General features: G+C 37.2%; 1 protein-coding gene across 4 annotated transcripts in view; it reads left to right on the top strand.

The window, feature by feature from the left end:
* Window positions 1–22,343, top strand: part of LOC139993508 (ras-specific guanine nucleotide-releasing factor 1) — a 54,543-nt gene that overhangs the window by 6,229 nt on the left and 25,971 nt on the right. For all 4 annotated transcript variants that reach the window (XM_072015291.1, XM_072015290.1, XM_072015289.1 and 1 more), the window contains exon 4: window positions 349–465. In XM_072015291.1, the coding sequence (XP_071871392.1) occupies window positions 349–465 (117 nt within the window). The remainder of the gene's footprint in view (window positions 1–348; window positions 466–22,343) is intronic.

Below are 22,343 nucleotides of genomic sequence, written 5' to 3'. Positions count from 1 at the left end.
TTACAGATTTCGTAGAAACAAAATTTTTCGTTTGAATGCAGTTCCACCAATGTTTCCTATCTTTTCCTTTTTTTTTTTTTTTTTTTTTGTGTTTTTCGTTCTTTTCCGTGGTCGTATATTCCGCTTCGTTAAAATGTAACAACAAACAGTTTTTCGAAGCTTCAACTCGTGTTATCGTATAAGTACTTTTACATTTACCCTATAGAAACTGTTGCGCGTAACATGCAAATGAAATTTTCACGTCATCAGGCGAGCTCTTTTTCCCTCGCTTCGAGAAATAGTCGAAAGTTTGCTTTTAAATTTAATGTCGTTATATTTCGTTCTAGACGATGGCTATATATGTTACAGAATTTGCTATTCTACTATGAAAATGAAAGCTGTTCGAGGCCCAGCGGCGTTGTTTTGTTGGAGGGTTGCTACTGCGATCGCCTCATCACAGCCAAAGGCAAAGAGCCAGATAAACAGGTAAGCGTATACCGCCTTTACTACCTGTGCAGTGTCACTTCTGTCTACGTAGCTTACATACGTATTATTCGCAGTGCTAACCTACCTCTCGACATTTTCTTCGAACAACGATTTATAACGTGCCGGGTAATTAATCTCGGTTCTGCACGAGCAAATACGTAGAAGGGTCTTTCGAACATTTTACTAACGCGTATCGTCTTTATTTTATTTTCCCCTCGTTTCTCATAAAAATCTCATATTCGTAATATAGTACGTAAAATTTTCCCTCGTTCTTAAACCGACACGATAGGCAGAGGCGTAACGATATAGTCTCGGATCGACGCCCAATTATCCGTAGCGAGAAACTGTGCGCCCAGGTACACGTAGCTAATTCCATTTGTCCTTTTCCTCAAAGTACAGATAATTTCGCTGTTCCTTTGAAGATTACCGAGACCGGCTGTCATTGTGCTTTAAGCTTAAACCCATGCATTTCGCGTGCACGCACGGAATTGGGGTCAAGTATCGTGCAAAACGAGCCACGTGTAAGTGGAGTACGCTTTTAGAAAAACTCGTGGACGAGAGCAAACCCTGGTGCACGAGATTCGGGTTCGCAGCCCTTTGTCTTCGCATTAACGTGACCTCACTTGTCGACTTGTGCATTCACGTAGAGTCGATCGAGCAGAGACGATGCGTCGTTGTGCAATTTACGCGGCCTTTAGTGTATCAAAATTACGCGTATAATTTCCGATGCACGATTTAACTCGTTTTATGCGATCGGTTGCGTTAAACGGCACTCGTCTAGACTCGCGGAATAATCGCGCAATGATGATAAAATAATCGCGAGACCGATAACATTGATATTTAGAAAAGAGAGAATCTATAGACAGGTAGGAATCGGTGGAATCGGTGTCTGGATGCAACGACAAGTCGAACAATGGGCAGACGTGAATAAGTAGCGTGCATAGCACGATCTATAACAGCCACCGAGATAAAGAGCCGTGTTCTCGATAACCTGATATCCGATGACGTATCTCCAACGACAACGGTATACCAATGTAGGATATTCGTTAATTATACCGTCTGATAATTTTGGGATAGTCGACTTAACGATATAAAATAAATACATTTTTATAGAAACGAACGTTTGTTCCATTAAGCATCGTGTATCAGAATGATACCTTCTTTTTCGCTATTCCCGAACATTATCGATGAAAATGGCGTTTCATGCTTGAATTTGTTTAAAGATTAATCTTTCCGCTCACTTTTCACATATCGCGATGGAATTTGCGAAAACGTTGCACGATATCTTTTATCTTTACATAAATATACATGTAATGCATAAATTAAATACGATAAAATGTATACGTTGTATTTCTGTAGCGTGAGAATGAATCGGTGAAAATATCAGGTAGGGAGTACGAGCAACCATGAATATTTTGTTTGGCAGATCTCCCTTTGTCACGGTACTACCATCGTGAAAGTACTTTCCAACGGTTGTTTTACAGTACTTTGTTATTTGAAAGTTAGGTTGCGATTTACGAAAAAGGGATGCTCGTTGCAGAGTACGTTGGGAACTGATTGATACGATTCGTTTTACGTGACTGTTTTGCATACTGCGTTTCTTCTGTCCATTGTATTTGTTCGGGACAACATTGGAATTTCGAATGCGATTTCGTTGGGTAGTATAGAACAATGTAACAACTGTTTCTTCTCTCGTGCCATTGTAAGAAATAAACGACAGGTCATTGTTGACAGAAAGTTGGAAAGCATTGTCTCTGTTCGAGGAACGTAATAAATTTTGCAAAGACTCGATTAATCTTAAACAAGTTGTTGCTAATTATTAAAACGTAATCTTCGTCTTTAAAGTGTGTTAATAATTTATAAGGCAGATAGTTCACGATATTACGATAGGGACGTTTATTCGATAATTCTTTCATTATTAAATAATTTCTTCGTTATTAAATAATTCTCTCGTTATAAAATAATTCTTTAATTATTCACGTTTATGTTCTCATATTTATCAAGGACGATACGAAAGAGAAAACAATAGTCTGCACGAAAAAAGCTTATTATCGTCAAAGTTACATATTTATTTTGATTTATACCGGATAAAGCACTCTCTGACTACACGCTTATGATTGTAAACTAATTGCACATGACGTATTAATGCGTAAGCCGATCTATCGATTTATTCAAAGGTCGCTCGACCTCACCGGGTCAATCCTTTTTTTATTTTCCTTTTTCGACACGCGTTGTACAACATTTTCATCTTTAAAGAACGACTACGAACTTAGCGAATCTCTCGCGACGCTTATCATCGCACCGTTATTACACTTTTTATACCGTTTCGTGAGCACGCACATATTTGCATATCGTACATTATAAAGTTCATATCCTATATTTTTACAGCTACTGACATGATTCGATTTAATTAAAATTGGCAATATTTCACGTAAAATTTACCAGCTAAATAACCAGGCGGCTATATAATAACTGTTCTTTATTAAATCGAACGCTCATCGTATCGATTACTTTATCGCGAGATCGTCGTAAGAACGAAAATGTAACGATACTTTATGAGAATTAATTAATTAAGCAACTATGCTAGAATTATATTTGTTCGATGTCATTCGCTTAACGATGACTGTACGTAAGTAGAATATTTGGAAAAAAAGTCGTACCGCCGTGCAGAAAGCGAAACGGAACAGTCGATGTATTTACGATCTTTTGTCGTCACGACAAATGTCGCTCAACTTGTTCAAATAATCAACGTATCTCCGAGTTTGAGTCGGCGAACAAACGGTTCCTTCCGTAACTATAACGTAACACCTGTTTGACTGTTAACCATTCTCATGACTGAGCTATCGAATTCCTGGAACAGCGTTCTTCGAGTCCAATAGTAATTTAACTTCAATGCGTCTGTGGTGATAATCGTAACAGGGACTTCTCGTTGCTTCCTGACGCAACTCTGAAATTCCTTTTCAAAGAATAAAATATTAAGGGAATAAGTTGCTTCGATGTACAATGTACATATGTATATATATACGATGATCGTTGCCTTCAACCACTACAGATCGAAGTGTAAATTAATCTCTCACCTCAAACAAGTCCGTTTCGAGGTGGAAAAAGTTTGAAGGGTACTACTGCCGGGCGATAATTGAAAACACAGATTCAATTTCTGACGAAATTCTGTTCCGAACAAAGTTTGAAACGTTTTAAGGTTTCAGAGTTTGATTCTGTGAACTGCTTTCAATTGACATTGGATTTTTAACGCTATTTAGTAGTCCTTTTTTGGTTGTTGTAGTCGTCGTGTGTTGCACAGAGGCAGCAAAGTCTCTCGTAGCAATTTTTGTTTTTTTTTTTCTGCAGAGAATACTTTAAAACTAATTCTTATGAAATATCGCCGTTGTTAGAAGATCGAAGCTAAAAACTTTCGCCGATCTATCGATCCATGTGTTTCATATTAGCGGAGAAGCTGTGGCAAACAAGTTGCACTTCGTTTAATTAACGAACAAATTGCATTTGGATCTTTGAACAAACAAGTTCCATTCAAAGCATCGATCAACTCATCTGCATATTAAGCCGCAAAGTAAACACGTATTTACGAATAAAACAAATAATCAATTTTTAACGTGTGACGCAAAGAAGTTAACGTCGACTTGGGAACAATTTTATATAGAAGTAGAGAGCTGTTATATGTACGTACGATAAAGGAAACGAACGTCACTCAACTAATGGCTAACGGGATATATTTTAACGATAATTAATAGCAGGAGAAACCGATGTAAATTGAGGATGTAAAATATTGGGATGGGATACGCGAACCGCAACGAAGATTAACGCGGTGTCATGGAATAAAAGGAGATGACGAAGGATGTAAAATTCATGAAATGAAATACGACGAACGAACAGACGCAGAGTAACAGTGGAAATTTGTAAATTATTTTGCGATTGTCGAGCAAAGTATCAGACAACGATTTTTCTTTCGATATGTAGAAATGTGAAAATTTCAAAAGCTTAGGTGTGCGTGCTCGGTATAAGTGTGAGAGAAAAAAGAGAAATAATTCAGAAAGAAGATACGGCAATAGTATTTGTCCAGCCATAAACAGGATTTATTTAATAGATCGTTTTATTTCGATAAATCTCTTCGAAGCTCTTTGATCGAGCTGGAATTACCACTTAGTTTAGCGTTGGTGTGCGCAAATTCCGTTTGCACGACGAGCTTTGAGAGGTTCCTTTCAAACGAAGGATCTTCGCATCCTCCACTGAGAAATCAATTGCAACCGTTAGCCTTGACGTGACGAGCGTTCACGAAACAATGACTACGGCGAACATCGTCGTTCTTACGTCGAAGTGCTCGTCCTGTTTTAGCGTACCATTGTCTCACGGCTAGCATTGTCTCCGTTTTACTTAGTCTCGAAAGGTGGTTGAAACTACTCTCTCGGTTTCGTCTTCATCCTTCTATCCTGGCTGTAACGTTTGCGATGGGATCGGAATGGATATTGCGCGTTTCCTTCGAATTGCGAAATCCGACGATTTATAGTTTAAACACTGGAATCTTTGTTCTTCGCAGAAGAGAGTTTCATATTTTTTCATCGATACATCTTTATTATATGTTAATAGCAGTCTTAATAGCAGCAAATACTGGTAATACCATAAAAGGTATGTGGAACCTCCGTTGTTTTGAATTTAGCAATTATGTAGCCTATTATCATATACATATCATGTACATAGTTTTGCATAAATTCTGTTCGTAAATGAGCTCGTTATTTGTCCGAGTGTTCATACAGAGTTTATAACAACTTTGTTAACGAGTTTAGATTCTATCGGTAGTTAATACGACCTCCTATCGAGACAACCCATCAAATTTTCGAATTACGAACCTCGGCTACAATGGCGTTCAAAAGTTGCCGGCTTCAAGATTAAAGTAGAGAAATGAGAGTAACAGAATGGCAATAATCGATCGATATAATATCAGCTGACCTACTCTCTATACGATCCTTCTAATATCTCTTTTAATAACTGCATTGTATTCAGATTGCGATGCTGTTTACTATACGTTTAATTCCGTCTCTACGTGACGCTGCAAAATACAGCTGTCCGCATCTCCACTCTGTATTTACCCTTGAAGCGCAAATTAATTAAACGTCTGCTCGAAAGCAGCTGCCGCAAGACTCACAAAATCCGAGGAAAAGGTCTGTGAAAAAATTGCGAAACAAAAATACAGCTGCTTTGGCAGTGCATGGCCTTCCTGTTTTCGCGTTGCTGTACAAGTTCTATCAGCGGCTTACTCTCCATTTTCTACATCGGATCTAAAACTCGTCTTCTATCGTACTTCGTTAACGTCGGCTGTCCTTTCGACGCACAGAGAATACGCCAGAGAATTATGAGCTTGTTTTTATTCTCGTCTATTGCTGTTTCATTCGATCTGATGGAAATCAAGTTACGCTTCATGCGCAGCTATGCGTTTCGCTGCGCTAAAACGTTAAATGGAATTTAATATTCATCGGCATTTCTTGCATCGGTAAAAATCACTTTTACAACTCGTTCATGAACAAGTATACGCGAGCATATTTGAATCGATGGCAATCGAATTAATTTTACCTGGCTGATAAATACCATTATTATTCGTTGATACGGCAAATGAAAATTTCATAAATATTGTATCAACATCGTTGTTGATAATAGTCGGAAAGCATTGGGAAGGGTGTGTAAAACATCGGTAGATGCGGATGGATTTTCTTTCGCGATGCTGTATTTATCGAGGACGACGCTTTAAATATCGGCAGATAACTCGATCAACCAAGCTGATGACCTCGATACGTGGAATTTATGAGGCACTATGGAACAAAAACTAACCAATATTCTCTTTGTGGAAAAAATTTCGAAAAGTGTACCGTGTATTCTGTAACGATACTTTCGTTCCTCATTTTATGATAATAAGTTTAGTAATTTTCTATGCTGTAAGAACAAGAGATACCCGGCGCTCGATTTTACGAAGGATCGCAGGTTGTGAGTACTTTCATTTGTTTTCTAAATATATATTCTTACGTATTTTAATTTCAAGCGAATAATCGAGCAACGGAATCGTGTTACAAAAATACCTTTCGATCGTCAGTGTTTGATTCAAGCGTGGAATTTTCAATATTTTTAATAACAACGTCAGTGTCTTAGTATCTACATCTATTGTATTCGTTTATTAATTACTCGCTAGAAATCTAATATTCAGAAGCAAGTAAGGGAGAGAAAAGGAGAAGGTTACTCGCGAATCCATCGGTAAGGCTTTTGTTTCAGAAGCCGAGTTCGCAAAAGCTAGATCAAACAATCGTACATACATATTTGATACAGACATATTTTGTATGAACGAAATATTATAGTTTTAATGTACATCCCTTTGGCGGCGAGTGTATTCGGTATAATATAGTCACTAACTACTCGCTATAAAGGCGACTATATATCATATGCACGTTAGAAATACGTGATTCGTAAAAATTATTTCACGGATATTAAAAGAAGTTAAAAAGATACCGAGACCCGAGCATATACATATGTTACGTATATATAAACATACGTACGATAAACATAAACATTGAGAAAATTATTCTTTTAAAAGCAGTAGAGAAACAAACATATGGTACGTACACGCTTATACCGACTTTGAATGATTTCCACATTTTGTAAATTTTCCCTTCGTTTGTATGAATTCGCGAGTACCGTACCATGTGAATACACGATCTTTTTAATAAATGATGCTCTTCAACGAATGACGTGGGATGAATATTTTCATTTGATCATGTCGCGGGGCTGAAGATACGGAGACACGTATATGGAGTATTTTCGATCAAACGAAATTGCTTTCTGAAATTCACAAACGCCGGAACAATTTCTGCCAAAACGAACAGCTTTTCCTATAAGAAAACGACTCCTCGTTAACGGTATAATTTAATTATTGTAGACGTAATTTTAATATATCTCCACGATATCTCGTATCTATCTTTAATATATAATACGTAATTTTTATTATATTCCAGCGCGTAATTGATCGTTTCTGCGGGCCAAGATAGCTATAGTTATTGCATGTTATAGACAGATATAAATGTGTTTCACAGTTTCAGAAATCCTAAAGCATAGATAATTATGATATGCAACTTATTCGTGAATAAAGGAAGGACGGTATTCGTGAATAAACAAAGGACGGTATTCGTGTTGTTTATTTAATATTCCGTTTGCAGATTCACGATCGTTAGCCTATTTAGTATTCACAAAGAGGAAAGGCAATTATTTCCATCTTGCAATGTCACGTGCCGTAAAATGTATTTGTTTCCCGTTTACAAAGTTACTTTTTATAGAGTGGAGCAGCTTACGTTATTGAAAGATAGCTAGAGTAATAAATGAACAGTTTCTACTGGCAACGATTTCATTACAGTTCATACGTTCATACGTGAAATTGCTAGCAATTAAAATATAAAAATTTCATATCGTACCATTTGATTTTTACATCGCTCTTCGAACACGTTTGTTTTCTTTTTTTTTTTTTTTTTTTTATTCTGCTTTTGAATTGCTTCACTGACTTAATCGAACGATTTAATCAATTTCATTTATAACATTAATTCAAGCATTCTGAAAATATGGAAATTATATGTAAGTTTATATTTTAAACATAATAATCATGCTAACAATATAAATATGCAAACAACAGCTCGTCAGCAAGCTTACCGTTGCTAATAACAATGCGTGTGGATATCGATCGTCCTTTCGAAGCGGTGCAAAAGGAAGTCGGTAGCAATTTTTTATTTTTAAATATCGAAAGTACAGGGAAAGTATATCAAGATATTAGATTTCTCATGAAAGTCGCCGATATTAATAAGTAAATTTTATTGCTATTTCATCAGCTGACAAATAACATTTTGAAACGCCTTAAGAAATACGAACGATAAATACTCGTTTAAATCATATTTGTGAATTATTTATCGCTATATAAATATATATACATGTAGCAGGATGCGAACGAGAGTAAATATATACGCGGATTTCCTATTATATACATATTTGGAATAAAAAGCTATACCTGTTTCATACAAACTTTATCGAACAATAAATTTGTCAGGACTGTGACGCGCTTTCAGCCTCACAGGCTGAAAAAATTCCTCTATCGATCTTGGAGCAGTCCCTTTCCTATCCGTTCTTATAAGATACATAGATATAACCATTGGATAGCGAATGCGGATACCGCGATAATATATCACGTATGCACAGGCGTCGCAGCGTTCTCGTACGATACTCAGAAATTTTACAACAGGGGAAAATCGATAGATTTCGTTAAAGAGATACTATTGCGTTCATATGAAGAAAATTATGGTAGTGGCTTGGATTGAATAGTCGGAATACTCGTTGCCGAAACTGTTTTGCAAAGATAATCCATTTTCCGTCTGTCTGTGATATATTTATGTTTAGAAAGTTGTCGTGTTGTTTTCCTTGGTTTGTAACAACGCTTCCGACTGTCGTCAATCTGCTAAGTTCCAGCCTGGTTGTTGTTCGAGAAATTTGTTCCGCATCTGTTATGGTTGTTACACACGACAGATGGAAACGGGACAATCGATGGTTTTACGATTTACCTTTGACCTTACGCTCAGTAAACTTTCTATATAAAAACAGATGAAATGGAAAAAGATTCCGTACAGGTTGCTACTTTTCATACGCAGGTATTTCTCTTCGATCATGCGTAAAATTTCATTGTTACCGTGTCACGAACAGAGCTTCTTGTATCGTTCTGTATAGCTTGCTTTTTCATCCTCGTAGTCGAAGAATCTCGAACTCGCGAGAAGAGGAATTTAGTTTCGCCATGGTTTGCAATAATTACACTTTATATTATTTGTTGGTTGCTTTCGAATTGCCTGTTGTTTAAATAGGCTTTTCTTCTTCATTTTGCAGTTTTAGAACGTTGGCAAACAAACGAAAGGAAAATTTTGTCCCGTTTGTAAAATTGACCGATTATCTTAAAAGCTTTCTAACGTGTTTAACTTATCCCTTGGTTTATATCGCGGAGGCTGACCTAATTGGCAAACCAGCGACGCTGTTAGCCTTTGGACAGTCCAGCTAGTCTGGCAAGATATCTGGAAAGTCAGCTAAATGGAGGTGCGGGTCGCAAGCCAACAGTTCCATGTCCATTGATTACCAATGCGCCAGGATACAAATTTATGACACACGGTTCTTGTTATTATCGAGCGACTGCCTAATAATTTATCTGGCTGGCCATAAAGCGCATAATTAGGACTGCACTTGTGACCTCGGCGAGAGTAAAGATTACAAAATTCAGGAAAACCGAGATTATTATCGTTATTATTATTATTTAGTCGCATTACAGACTTTGTAGAGTTACACGCTATTGCATCACGTGCTATTTGCATGTTTATTTACTTCAGTAGCCATGGCCAACTAATGTAAATATAATAGCTGCTGTTTACGTAATAAGTTCTAATAAGTTCGATGAACTGTTAACGTTCAAAAACAATATTATTATGTTAATATGATAACATTTTGAAATATCGAAGTCCGTTGCAAAATTGCTACAAATTGAAATTGATTCGAACGCTATGTATATATATATGAAGTCTATAAAAAATACCATGAGATGGATAAATTAGATGGAAGAGAATTATTATACGATATTACTATACGCGGATAGAAACATCGTAATAAAAATATGAAACGTGAAAATTTAATACGGCTTCTTCCTCCATTTTCATATAAAATTTCTCTGTTCCGCTAGCTTCTTTCTTTTAAAAATATAAGGTCATTTCGTTTGATCATAATTACACCCATAAATGGTAGTATAAAAAGAAGCGGTATAAAAAGAACTCAAAATCACTGTATCGATAGGAAAGATAAATATAAAGAACGTGGCGTCATGTACTGCAATGCACTTGAAAAAAAATTGGCTTTTAAGTAATAAATCCACCGTTTATAATAATAGTATTAATCGTGACGTACGATATTTCGTTAATTCGAAGAAACTAACAATTTAGGAAAACCGAAATAATTAAATTGCTTGATTAAATCTACCTAATACCTTTATGGGAAACGTATCGTATATCAACGTTGTATAGAGTGTAGTATTGAACCGAAGCCAGCTGTGGTGTCACTGGCAAAACTAGAGCCAACCTAATGAAAATTTTGCTGAAATTTCGTTCCAAAATTCCTAATTAATTAAACTTGTCGCAAATTCTGTCATTACAAAGTTACGAATAAACAGTGAATGATATTAATTGTTGTGCAGTCGGGCAGAAGTCAAATTATTACAGACGAATAATTATAGTTTATATGGAATACGATGAATATGATTTGTAATAGATTTAGTTAGCGTCTGCTACGATATACGAAGTTTCAATTTACATTATAAAACAAAAACTTTGCATCGTTCAATTACCGTAAAACGTTATTCGACGCTGCAGTTCTAGCTTTTACAATAACGCAGCATATTCCTCGCGATACTATTTGTTGTGTTTTGCCTTTAATATTTTAATTAAAACTCTCGAGTTTCTAAAGCAATATTCTTTCAACATTAAGGTTGCTGCTTTTCTTAATTTATATCTTATCAAAAGTTTGTACGCGCGCGCACGAATAGAAGGTACTTCTTTATTAACTCCTGATTGTAATACTAAAGGTTGCTTGAAAAGACAACGTTATTAAACAAGTAGATTTATATATTCCATCTTTTTCATTTTAAACATTAATTCGCGGAACTTGATCGAACGGTGAAAGAGGAAGGAAAATTGCTGTACAAAGTGGTAAGGTCGTTTCCGCTTCTATCAAACTATTAATTTTATTATATCGATTGATATTAATTCGATTTGATATTACGTTTCCAGCCACGAACGCGTGGCAAAATACAACTTGAGAGGAGAATCATTAAAAAAGAAGCAAAAATTCGATGACTCGACGTAATGAAATAATTTTTTTCGACGCGATAACGGATAGTAATTTGTATGGAAAAATGGTGGATAGAGGCGAGGTCGAATTAACGGGGATAGATCAAGTTACTTTTAACTTGCCAGTTATTCGCCGTATCTAGCTCTTACATTTCATTACGTATGGAAACAACCCGATATATGTTGCAAATACTGTTCTGTTATATAAATATCGAAATATCCACAAATTTCTTACGACATAATCGTTAAATTGCATAGAAAGTATAATGTGCGAACCATGTCACGCGGTGAAAATAATAGAAGAAGGGTTAAAGGTGATGGCCTGTAATACGTTTTAAGAGCACAGTGTACACGTAAAAGTACGCTCAATTTAGACTTTTCTCGCATGTTTTATTTCTTACTTGTTCCTTCCTGGCTTTTAATATGCTTTTTTACGCCATCATTTAGGCACTGGTATCGGGCAGTATATAAATATTTCAGTATGAGATAAATAATACGTAACTTATTAATGAAAACGACATACTATCGGTATTTGCGCGTATTTCTTTAAAATTTATTTTTATACGTAATTTGACTTATAGATGAAATCGGACAAACCAATTTCTTCGCAACTGTAATTTGGAACATGTTTTATTCTTTCTTTTTTTACAGACTTTTAAGTCGTTCAAATATTTCATATACATATACGTGTATCTCTTTAATTATATATAGACACTTGTTCTTAAGTATTATGCTCCAGAAATATCACCCTTAATAAAAACCCTTAAGATTGAGGGAAAAATTATACTTAGATTCGTATTGATGTAAAAATATATCAGTAAGATAAAGGGATAAAAATATTAAAATGAGGGTTCATGTTCGTTGGCAGAATTAATTTCGTACGTTTTGTTTTAACCGTTTGGTTAAATAATTACTATTCTTTTCTCCTTTGTTATTCTATTTTTGCTTGCAGCCACGGATATGTTATTTTAATATTAGGTTCTTTCGACGCGCAAACACTACGTCTAAATTGGATGTGAAATTCGGTGGTAAATGCGAAACTATCGAACCGAGTAACGAAAATATTTTTACATCGTTTACGTTTAATTTCAAATGTTGCAATAACCGCGCTAGGTTTCAAGGTATTGGAATCTGGTTGCCGTAGCGGAGACCACGTCGAGAAATTTATTTCTACGTTTTATAGAAAATAAGTCCAATATCTTGAAACCGCCCGTGCATTTATATAATAACTTGGTAAGAATTTCGTTTTCTACGCGGAAACATTTTGATCCGCGTTTCGTTCCGAGGCTGAACATACACGGGAAATGTTTCTAATAAAATTATTATAAATCAATTAACATCGTTGGAAAGCATTTGCAAGGAAAAAACGAAGGATCGCGAAACATTTACAATTTATAATGCGTTTACGACGAACGAATAAGTTCGGATTAATAACGCAGGGATAAACGACGCTTATTCGGTATCATTCCAGTCGATCGACGACAATTGTATCGCGAACATCGTATACATAGTGGCTTAATTAAAATTCGCATCTTCCTACGCACGAATATCGTGGCAAGGAATTTGAATCGCATCGAATACCTGCCACTTGTCCACGTCGAAATTCTCACTCGTATACAATTTCAATTTCCACGCGGTTGGTATTCTCAGATGCATCGGATCGCGTTTTAACGCTCGATATCGAACGAATGCGAGTCGCGAATTGTATTATGCGTTTCAATCTCGCGACCATTAATCCGATTCGCTTCTATTATATGGCGGACATTTTACGAAACAGAGTAAACGGTATCCGTTTTTGATTCGCGTATGCGAATTAATCGTAGGTATAGTTTTTCTCTGGCTGTTTCTATTTCAATAGAACCTTTGATAAAATTGTGTAACAGACGAACGAACGTATCCGATTTTTCCGTGTGTTTTGCCCGATGTAATCCATATGGGATGAGTCGTGAAATTGAAAGAGATCGTATCACTCGTTTTCATGGAAATAGAACAAATGATGGAACAGGAAACATCGTGCTACTGAAATAGGTTATTAGCTACTCGGATGACCCTGTTGACGTATAATTTTACGATCCATCGCGAAGCTTGATCTATTTGAAAAAGATTTAGCGGCTTGTAATACGATATCAGAATTGGTAAAGTTCACGAGAAGAATTTAACGTTCAAGCGCAATCTGTCGCTAAAGCATTTTTTGCGGTTTACGATTCGATAGGATTATACGAGGAAGTTCAAAGTAAACATTCCAAGTTCGATATCGAATGCCTCAAGTGCCTTTGCGTTCGACAAAGCGATCTTTGTCATCGGCTTCGTAATTTATTCCCGGATTACCGGCACATAAAGCGTTTGAAATTTTCACCAAGAAACGACGTACGATATTTTGGAAGGAATCTTACGCTACGATATTTTCCAATCGCACGGTTTAAAATGGCGTAAAAAATTTCTGATTTATCTAATGGACGATCTTTTAGAAAAGGAATAAGAAAATCGTAGAAAATCAACGTGTCTGGAGTGCAAAATCTGCAAAATTTGTAGCGATTCTCCCGTCAGATATATCCTTAAATCACTACAAAATTCTAGATTCTCAATAAAGTTCTGTTTTTATGAACCAAGGCCGGCATATTATGCCGCTAAAACAGCTCGTTTCATTCCCTCTTGTTCACGTTCCTTTCATTTCTTTTTCTCGGTCTGTTACTCGTTTCCCTCTGCTTTTTGCTTGCTTTATATTTCATGCGCGCTGCCTGCGTTTCCCTCTGGTTTTCCCTTGTTCCCTCGTTTCTTCGTGTGCAATGCCGGCCCGAGAGGCCACGGAAGCGTAGTGCCAGTCGGCGTAGCATCAGAAGGGATAAATCGATTTTGTTTCGAGCTAAAAATAAGCTTCTCATGGGAGCTCATCTCGCGAAACTGGCGCGCAGTTTCTTCACTTACGCTTATCTCTTATCACACCTACAGGACGTCGGGGATCATCAAGGTGTTCGTATCAGCCGCAGCCGGTCAATAGTTTCCTCCTGTCCGTGGACTCGCACGCCCAAGGATTACGATACAAACCGGTTTTCAATTTCTCTCGGGAATCTCGTTTAATAACCGCGGATCAACCGGTCACTTGTACCGTGCGCCGTCTTCGATAATCAGTTGCTCGTTAATATGCCGATTATGTAAACCGCGCAATTTTGTCACGCTATCTCGTGCTTCGACGCTAGTATTTACCTAACAGCTTGTAACGTATGTAGATGTTGGTCTTTTTCGATTAAACGACCGAAGTTTACCCTTTGAAAACTCATAATCGACGCGACTTGAGAAAACTTTTAGATTGTCAAACTTTCTTTGCCAGATAAAAATAATACGCGCTTTTAATATCACCGGGCAAACTAACGATTTCCATTATCTTCCACGGATTCTTCGTTTCTACCGTGTCATCTTCAATAAGAATAGAAATAAAATACAGAAATAGATCACGACACATAAAGGTAACTTAAACTGTTTGCAAAAGTTGAATGGTGGTTTATAAAATACGAGCAATGTTTTTAATATTCCACGAATTGCGTATACGCAGCGATTGCTATTATAAATTACACTCCGAATGTAAAATAAAAGCTTGGAAATTTTACCGTATTTGCTTGGCAACGTGGACATAGTCGTTTATTTCGAAAGTTTGCATTCGGTTAACTCTTGTGGCAGTAACAAAGAGAAAATTGCTTCATTCACGGAATTCCACTAATACGTATCATGTAACGAAGGAAATAATCTGCATAAATTAATTTTATATCGAAGCGGTTTAGTAGACGTTCATTACAAAAGCTTTAAATGGCATAACATTGAGCGGCGTTCCGTAAGTCGGTTGCAATTGTGGCTACGGAACGGTTCTACGAACGAGAGAAGTTCTGTAGTTTAGTTTCTAATTAAGTATACTTTACCGTCATTAATTTACCACCATTGTCGAAATGCATCTGCTAATTGGTAGCTAATAACGATGTAATCTTCTCTTATACTTATCTACTTATCTGTCTTTACATATTTTCTTTGTTAAATCATCGAAATCGAGAGAGCTTTTTCTCTTCCGATAATAAATCGAGGACGGAATCAGACACGACGCGACGCCCCCGCTAAATTTATGACTGACGCAATATGCGTAGAAAATATATGTATAATGGTACATCTTAAAAAATATTTTAAGCAGGAAAATAACATTTCACGTGCTCCTTTGCGACAGATTATGAAAAGGTTATAAATAGTAACCGTGTGTATGAAACTGGCAATGGCGTTGTTTTTCACAAGAGAATTTTCAAGTGACAAAGGCTTACAACAGGTCACGGGATATTTTTAGTGCTCGGTGAAGTTATTCCAAAGAAAATAAAAGTGTTGTAATACCCTTGAATATTATTATCGATTAATAATTATTATTGAATAAAAAAAGAGCGACCAGCGCGATATTCTTCGTAAATAAAGTTCACGTAGTTAATTCGTTCCTTTTCCCGCAGATTGACTCTCGATTGTTCATTTTTCAAATCGTTTATCCCTTTTAACGTAAACGATGCAAGTTGATAGATCGTTACGAACGAATTGATAAAACTGTAACTCGGTACCGAAGCCGAACCAACCGACGCCTGTGGTACAGCGAGACATCTTCTTCAGGCATCCTCTTCGAGCTCATCTTAAGACATCAAAAGCAAAAGCACTTTCAGCGGAATCAAGAGCTCTTCCATCGAAACGTTTACTGTTAACCCGTTTTGTTTCAATTTCCTTCGTATATTATGCCAGGTAGATTACAGTTGTACGTATTGGTAATTCCGTATTCGGATCGATAATGATAAGTGGCATCGGCAATCCCCGTGAAACGCGAACGTCTCAGAGCCGATGTGGCTTCATAACGTCGATTAACTTATTCCCCTGTGACTTTCTGCTTAACAACGGCCGATGCATCGGCATGTGAATCGAGTCTCGGATAGTATTAGCGTTTCTAGTTTCTACCGAACGATCTTGTTAGTATTCATTGTTTCGTGACGTGGTGCTGTTATGCTTGACGACGCGATCATCGATTCGATGCGCATCGAAATGTTTCGATAAACGCAACGCGCTACAACGTACTAAATTAATTATATCGATTAATTCGTTTCTCGTGTACAAGCAGATAGATAACTCTTAGAAAATTACGATACGTTATATCGTTAAATCACCGATACGTACGAGTCCTACTGAAATTTTCGTTTTCACGAAATATTTACGTTACCAGAATTTCGGATATATAGCGCTAATCTATTTTTTCAGGAAAACACATACACACGGAATTTTTAAATGCAGCCAATTTAATTTATTTATAATTTATAATTCGTTAAAGTAGGAATAATTAAGCGAAAAACGATCGGCGAAGAAAAGTTTGTTTGACAGTTACTTCGTAATGTTCAACGTTATTCGCCGATGTATCGAAGCAAAATGCGTACATCGTTAATTTCTTTGATCATTTCCAACGATTTTTGCTCGTTTAATGGTTTTCAACGAAACGATAATCCATGAACTTTCTTTCTTGTCTTTTTGCGTTATCTGTAATTTCAGTTTGCTCAGTATCTTCATAAAAAAGGAAAAAAAAAACAACGATCGTTGGGATTAAACATTTGCAAACGTTTCTATAAAACGTTCATTTTGCGTAAACCGTCTATATCTTTCATAAAGATATTTCATTTGTTCCAATATTTCGAACCTGTATGTTATTAATTTGTATTCGCCACTACGAATTCATATATTTTCTATTAGGTTGTCCGAAAAGTGTCTTTCTTTTACAGACGCGTCTTTATGCAAACATGAAACCTAATCTATCGAACGTTGTGATCTTTATCTTGATAGAACAAAATGAATCATACGTAATGTACATACGATAAAATAATATAAAACGGAAAATATTGTGCATCCATTATTTCCGTATAAAACGAAAGAAACTTTTCGGACGACCCAATGTTTATAAATTATTATTGTTTTACATTAGGTACATGTACGTTATCATTATTTTTCATACATGCGTGTATTTGTTTGAAATGGACATATATTCAATTAGCACGGATGATGTTTTCATTTAGACGAAGAATGAAAGATTCGATCGATGTGTTTAACGTTTCCCATATTGGACGTCGTAACGTAACAGCTTATCGATTAGATGTAGATTTTCATATTAATTAGTATCATGTGTTATAAACGGGTTTCATTCGCATCTCGAAAGTTCGTCATTGAAATCGACGTCTGAACACGATTTCTACGTCATCGAAGCATAATAACGTGCAGAAATTAACGCACGCTAATTTACGCAATTCGCACAATACGCAGAGTAATTTTGCGCGAAACGTTCGAAGTGAATATCATCCGAACGAAACAGGATATAGAAATACTGTGTTTCAAAACTTTCATACGTCCGTAAAGGCTACGTTTCGTTATTTCGCTGTATAGTTCGCGGAATGTGAAATATTTTTACACCGAAATAGCTCGTATTGATTCGTTTGTCTATGCAAGAGCACAAAACAAATTGCTACAAGCCACTGAAATTATTCGCAGTACTTTTTCCTCGACTTTAGATCTGAAAATAAATTGACATGTCCTACGTGTTTCATTTTCCCTGCTGTAACGATAGATGCGTACTGTTCCACGTTCTACGTGTATACAAAATGTCTCCAAGTATGTGTGCGCAGGATTAACGATACTCGCTGTAATATCTACGATTTCGATCGTTACGTTAGAGCGAGAAAAATGAAGCGTGGAAGAAATAGAGGAAAAGATCCGCCAGCCGATTTATCGCTCGACACTCGTCCTACGTCTGACCAAAGCTAATCTCGTCTACTTGAAACTGTTGAGGTTATTAGATGTGTGAACAAAGAAACGTGTGGATAGATTGTAAGGTAGAAAATATAATTTAATATAGAAGTGTAAATACAAGTAGGAATATATATGTAAGCTGGTCCAGATCCGCACGCTAGCAGTGTTACCCTATGACTAAAGGAACGCCGAAAAAAACGTCGCACGTGTGCCGCTTACCGTCTGTCGTCGACGCATTCTTTTGTCTATGCGCTATAGACGACATCGGCGCCTTGTGAAAGCCGAAGACCAGATGTAGAGTTTTCTCAGAAGTATCGATCACTTCAACAAAAACGACCCGATGTTTCCTGGCCGTTTCGCTGATTTTCTTTCGATTAATAGACGTCGAGATTAAGTAAACGATTCATCTTGAAAAAAATTCGCACGATGTTCCTTTCAGCAGGTACGTTCAGTCAGCTTGGCTCGTTCGTGGCAGAACTCGTCTCCGCAGCATCTATTCTTTATATCGTCGGCATAAACAACGTCCCTAGGAAGTTGTTCTTTCCACCAGCTAGGGAGCTGTTTTCCTCCTCGCTTCCGTTAAATATTTACACTCGACGTCCGTTCCAATTTCATCCGGCATCCGAGTGCCTGGCCCGTATCTGGATTTCTACTTCGTACACTATACTTCTGTATTTGTTCGGTCGGATTCGACGGCTGAAAAGGTATGATTAGTTCATCGAGATGGAAAACTGTTGCCCCTGCGTATCGCTGCCTCGTTCGCTTCCGATTTTCTTCAATACCGATACACGTAGGAGAAGATAACGTCTGGCCGATATTTCGTAGTTTAAAAACAGGAAAACGTATGCTGTGAAATCTGTGCTGGATTTAGTACACGCTAGATTAAAACAGATCAACGTATTGTCCACGTAAAATCTGTCTTCGTTGCTGTACCTTCCCCATTCTTTCCATTTGTCAAGTTGCGTTTCGTGGTTGTTCAAGCGGCGATGAAAAAAAGAATACGGCATGTTCGTTGGAATCTAGAGTACCTTTCGCGCATGAATTTAAATTAGGCAGAGAAACACGCTGAAATATTAATCTGCGAATACTCGCGGAAATTCTATGAACGAAACACCGCTGGTTACAAAAATATTTCACGATACAAGAAAGTGTTCTCAGAACCTATGCATAAAAGGAATAATCTGTTACCATTCTTTCTTCCGCTCGAAAGAAATAATAATAATAACATTATCATATCGTGAGATTAATTATTTCGTCTTTTTTAAGAGACAGGGAAGGTGTCCCTTTATAATTGGCCAGGGATTTAGCTCGTTTTGTTCGCGAGTCAATCCTGACCCCTAGTCATGGGTAACAAGATACTCGCACAGCTAGCAATCAAAGTAATCACTTTTTCTTGTAAAGTGGATACAGACGATCCAGCAGGCAGGTACCTTCCGCTATCGAATTTCGTCAGATCTGATTCGTTTCTGACTTCGTCGGACGGAGAAATTAAACGGTTAAAACAACATGGTCAGGTTATAATAGTCGATGAAAGGTATAGTCCTGTTTAATGGCATTGAGCAACGATTACCATACGATCGGATATCGAGTAATTAAAAATTATCCGCTCAAGGGAACAAAGGTTTTTATATTCATGATAAAACTTGTTACTGATGCGCTTTGTAGGATAATTTTATTAGAAAAGTCATAGCCGGGGAACATTTTTCAGAGAAAATAAAGCGTTTAACGTTAATAATAATCCTTCACCGAGAACAGACGATATTCGCGAAAGAATTTTGCCGAACTTTGCGTTCTTACTAATATACTTAATGCAATTAGAAGTTGAACAATATTATAAAAGTTGGACGAATTCGACGTTGTAAAAAGAGCGATAATTCGAGAACTATTTTCTCGTAGCAACATACAACGTGTACGCGGAACGTAATTAGACGAATGAAAAGATAACGAAACAAGCAGAACGACGCGAATTAGGCTAACAAATGAGAAAGGTAGGATAGAAAAACAGAATGGCCTTGCCCGCATATCCCCTGCAGAGTATCAAAGTTAAAGGGAGTGGTTGGAGGCTGACTTTAATCCACGTTGGCCAAAGGAACATTAATTCCCTAGCGATGATTACTATTAATAGTCTCTCTTTCGTCGAAACGACAGTATACCCATCCGCATATTCGCGCGTCGTTTGTCGTGAATTTCGATTGAATCGCGACCTCACAGCTTAGATATATCGAACGATGCTCTACATATACATTTACAATTCCTCGTATATTTGACTAGTAAATTGGTGGATATATCACGCGTCGAATGCTTCCTCACTATCCCGCGATTTCGATGAAAAATCGTTCGGTTCCTTTACTTTATCGTACAGCTAGGCGTGATCGACGATCGTTCGAACTTGCAATCCCACGCTGAAACGAAATTACGAAGCAAATCGTGACATCATAGATTGCCAAGACATCGGAGAAATTATTTCCATTTGCCTGAGGATTTCCGTCATAAACCTAGCTGACTTTAAAACGGAGAGCAATTAGCACGACCTAAATATAAATGGAGCAAGAAAAGTTGGCGTTTGAACGATTTTGACGTTAATGAGAAACATTATTCAACCAATGCTACGTTTCTAAAGCCTCGCGTGCGAATAAAAAATTAGGAAACATTCGATATTTATTTTCTTTCGTACCGTTAGCTTGTATCATACCACGCGATAACGTTTCGAAGATAAACGCGTAATTATTTTCGCGAAGGCAGAACGCGAGAAATTATGAATTTGATGCTGTACGAAATCATGGCGAAGTCGTGCGAGGTTTCCCGCTAAAGGTTATGTAAAGCAGAACATATCTTTGAGGAGAGTAACGCATGAATAAATTGCGGCAGTCTGAGAATTTCGTGGAGAAACAGGAGCGCGGCGAAAACACTGACGTAATAGGTCAAGTGAGACAGAAAAGGGATTATTTCCGCTCTTCTCTAGGGATCCTATCATAAAACTTCCCTACCTTAATTGGCATCGCAAAAAAAAAAAAAGAAAAAAATTGAAACTCGAGCATCGGGCGGAAAGGCGAGAGCCAAGAACCTTTTTCTCCCCTGAGAGAAACTTTCGTAGCTGAGTCGGCGGCAAATTGTCTGTAAGTAACGTCTAATATGCGTCCTCGTGGTGGAGAAAGTACGTGCTTGACAACCGCTTGATGGATTACTGGCGTCCCGTTGGCTCGCCTTGTACACAGGACCGTAATCGACTCGATAATAAGAACTTCTGGTTCCGATGTTTTTCTCTGTCGAGATATACCGATGTCGACGACAGATCTCTCAGAGATTTATCAAACGTCTCTCCTTTTCATCACTTTGTTTCAACGCTTTCGATCAGTTCCGGAATGTTTTACGCAAACTTATCGCGCTACCTTTGTATTCGTTCTTTCCATCGAAACGTACTTTTTTTAAAGCAGCGAACGTATTTGTCGCGAGGTTTACAGATGTTCGGTTAAGTCGTACGTCTACGGCAGAAACGAAACACGATCGACGATGTATCGCAAGGTGGAACGTATGCAAAACACGTCTGAGTAATTAGAAGGTCGCAGAAGGTGCCGAGCGATACTCAAAATCGAGGCAGTAGCGACAAAACTGTCGTCCGTGTGGTGCGAGAATCGAAACGCGGTAAAATTTGCGTAAAGCTGACTAAATTCTTCGTGCAACGCAACGCTACTCATCGCATCGACAAATCTACACTTTCGTTTATTGATAACATTCACTTTTGTATTAATAATACGCTTCTCGCGTATAAAACGCATAATCTGTTTGTAGCATGTCGTAAAATATTTCCTTTCCACTAGGGTACTACGTTCTCATCTTCGTGCGTCTTCATGAAATTATTATTACTGTTAGAATAATTCAGTATGTTTCGTAAAAGCTTTCCACTTCGTACACGGAATATCGTTTTATTTGTACACGTAAATACGGCTTGGAATTGAAAGCTTATTTGTTTCAATATTCGCTACGAACAACCAAGCAACAAATTCGAAATCTCTCTCGCAAAGAATTTTCATCTTCTAACGACAGTCTTTCAAATTAATCAAGAATTCCGTCGACCTAAATAGTTGCATTAGTAGAATCTAGATTATTGCACGTGTCCCTGGAAGTTGGAGCGGTTTCGAGTTTTGAACACTCTGTCAGCATAATTTCATTGCAACCGGT

This window comes from Bombus fervidus, chromosome 13 (genome assembly GCF_041682495.2).
Source record: "Bombus fervidus isolate BK054 chromosome 13, iyBomFerv1, whole genome shotgun sequence".
Taxonomy (NCBI): domain Eukaryota; kingdom Metazoa; phylum Arthropoda; class Insecta; order Hymenoptera; family Apidae; genus Bombus; species Bombus fervidus.
The sequence above is the reverse complement of the archived record's forward strand: the minus strand, read 5'-3'. Positions and strand labels throughout refer to the sequence as shown.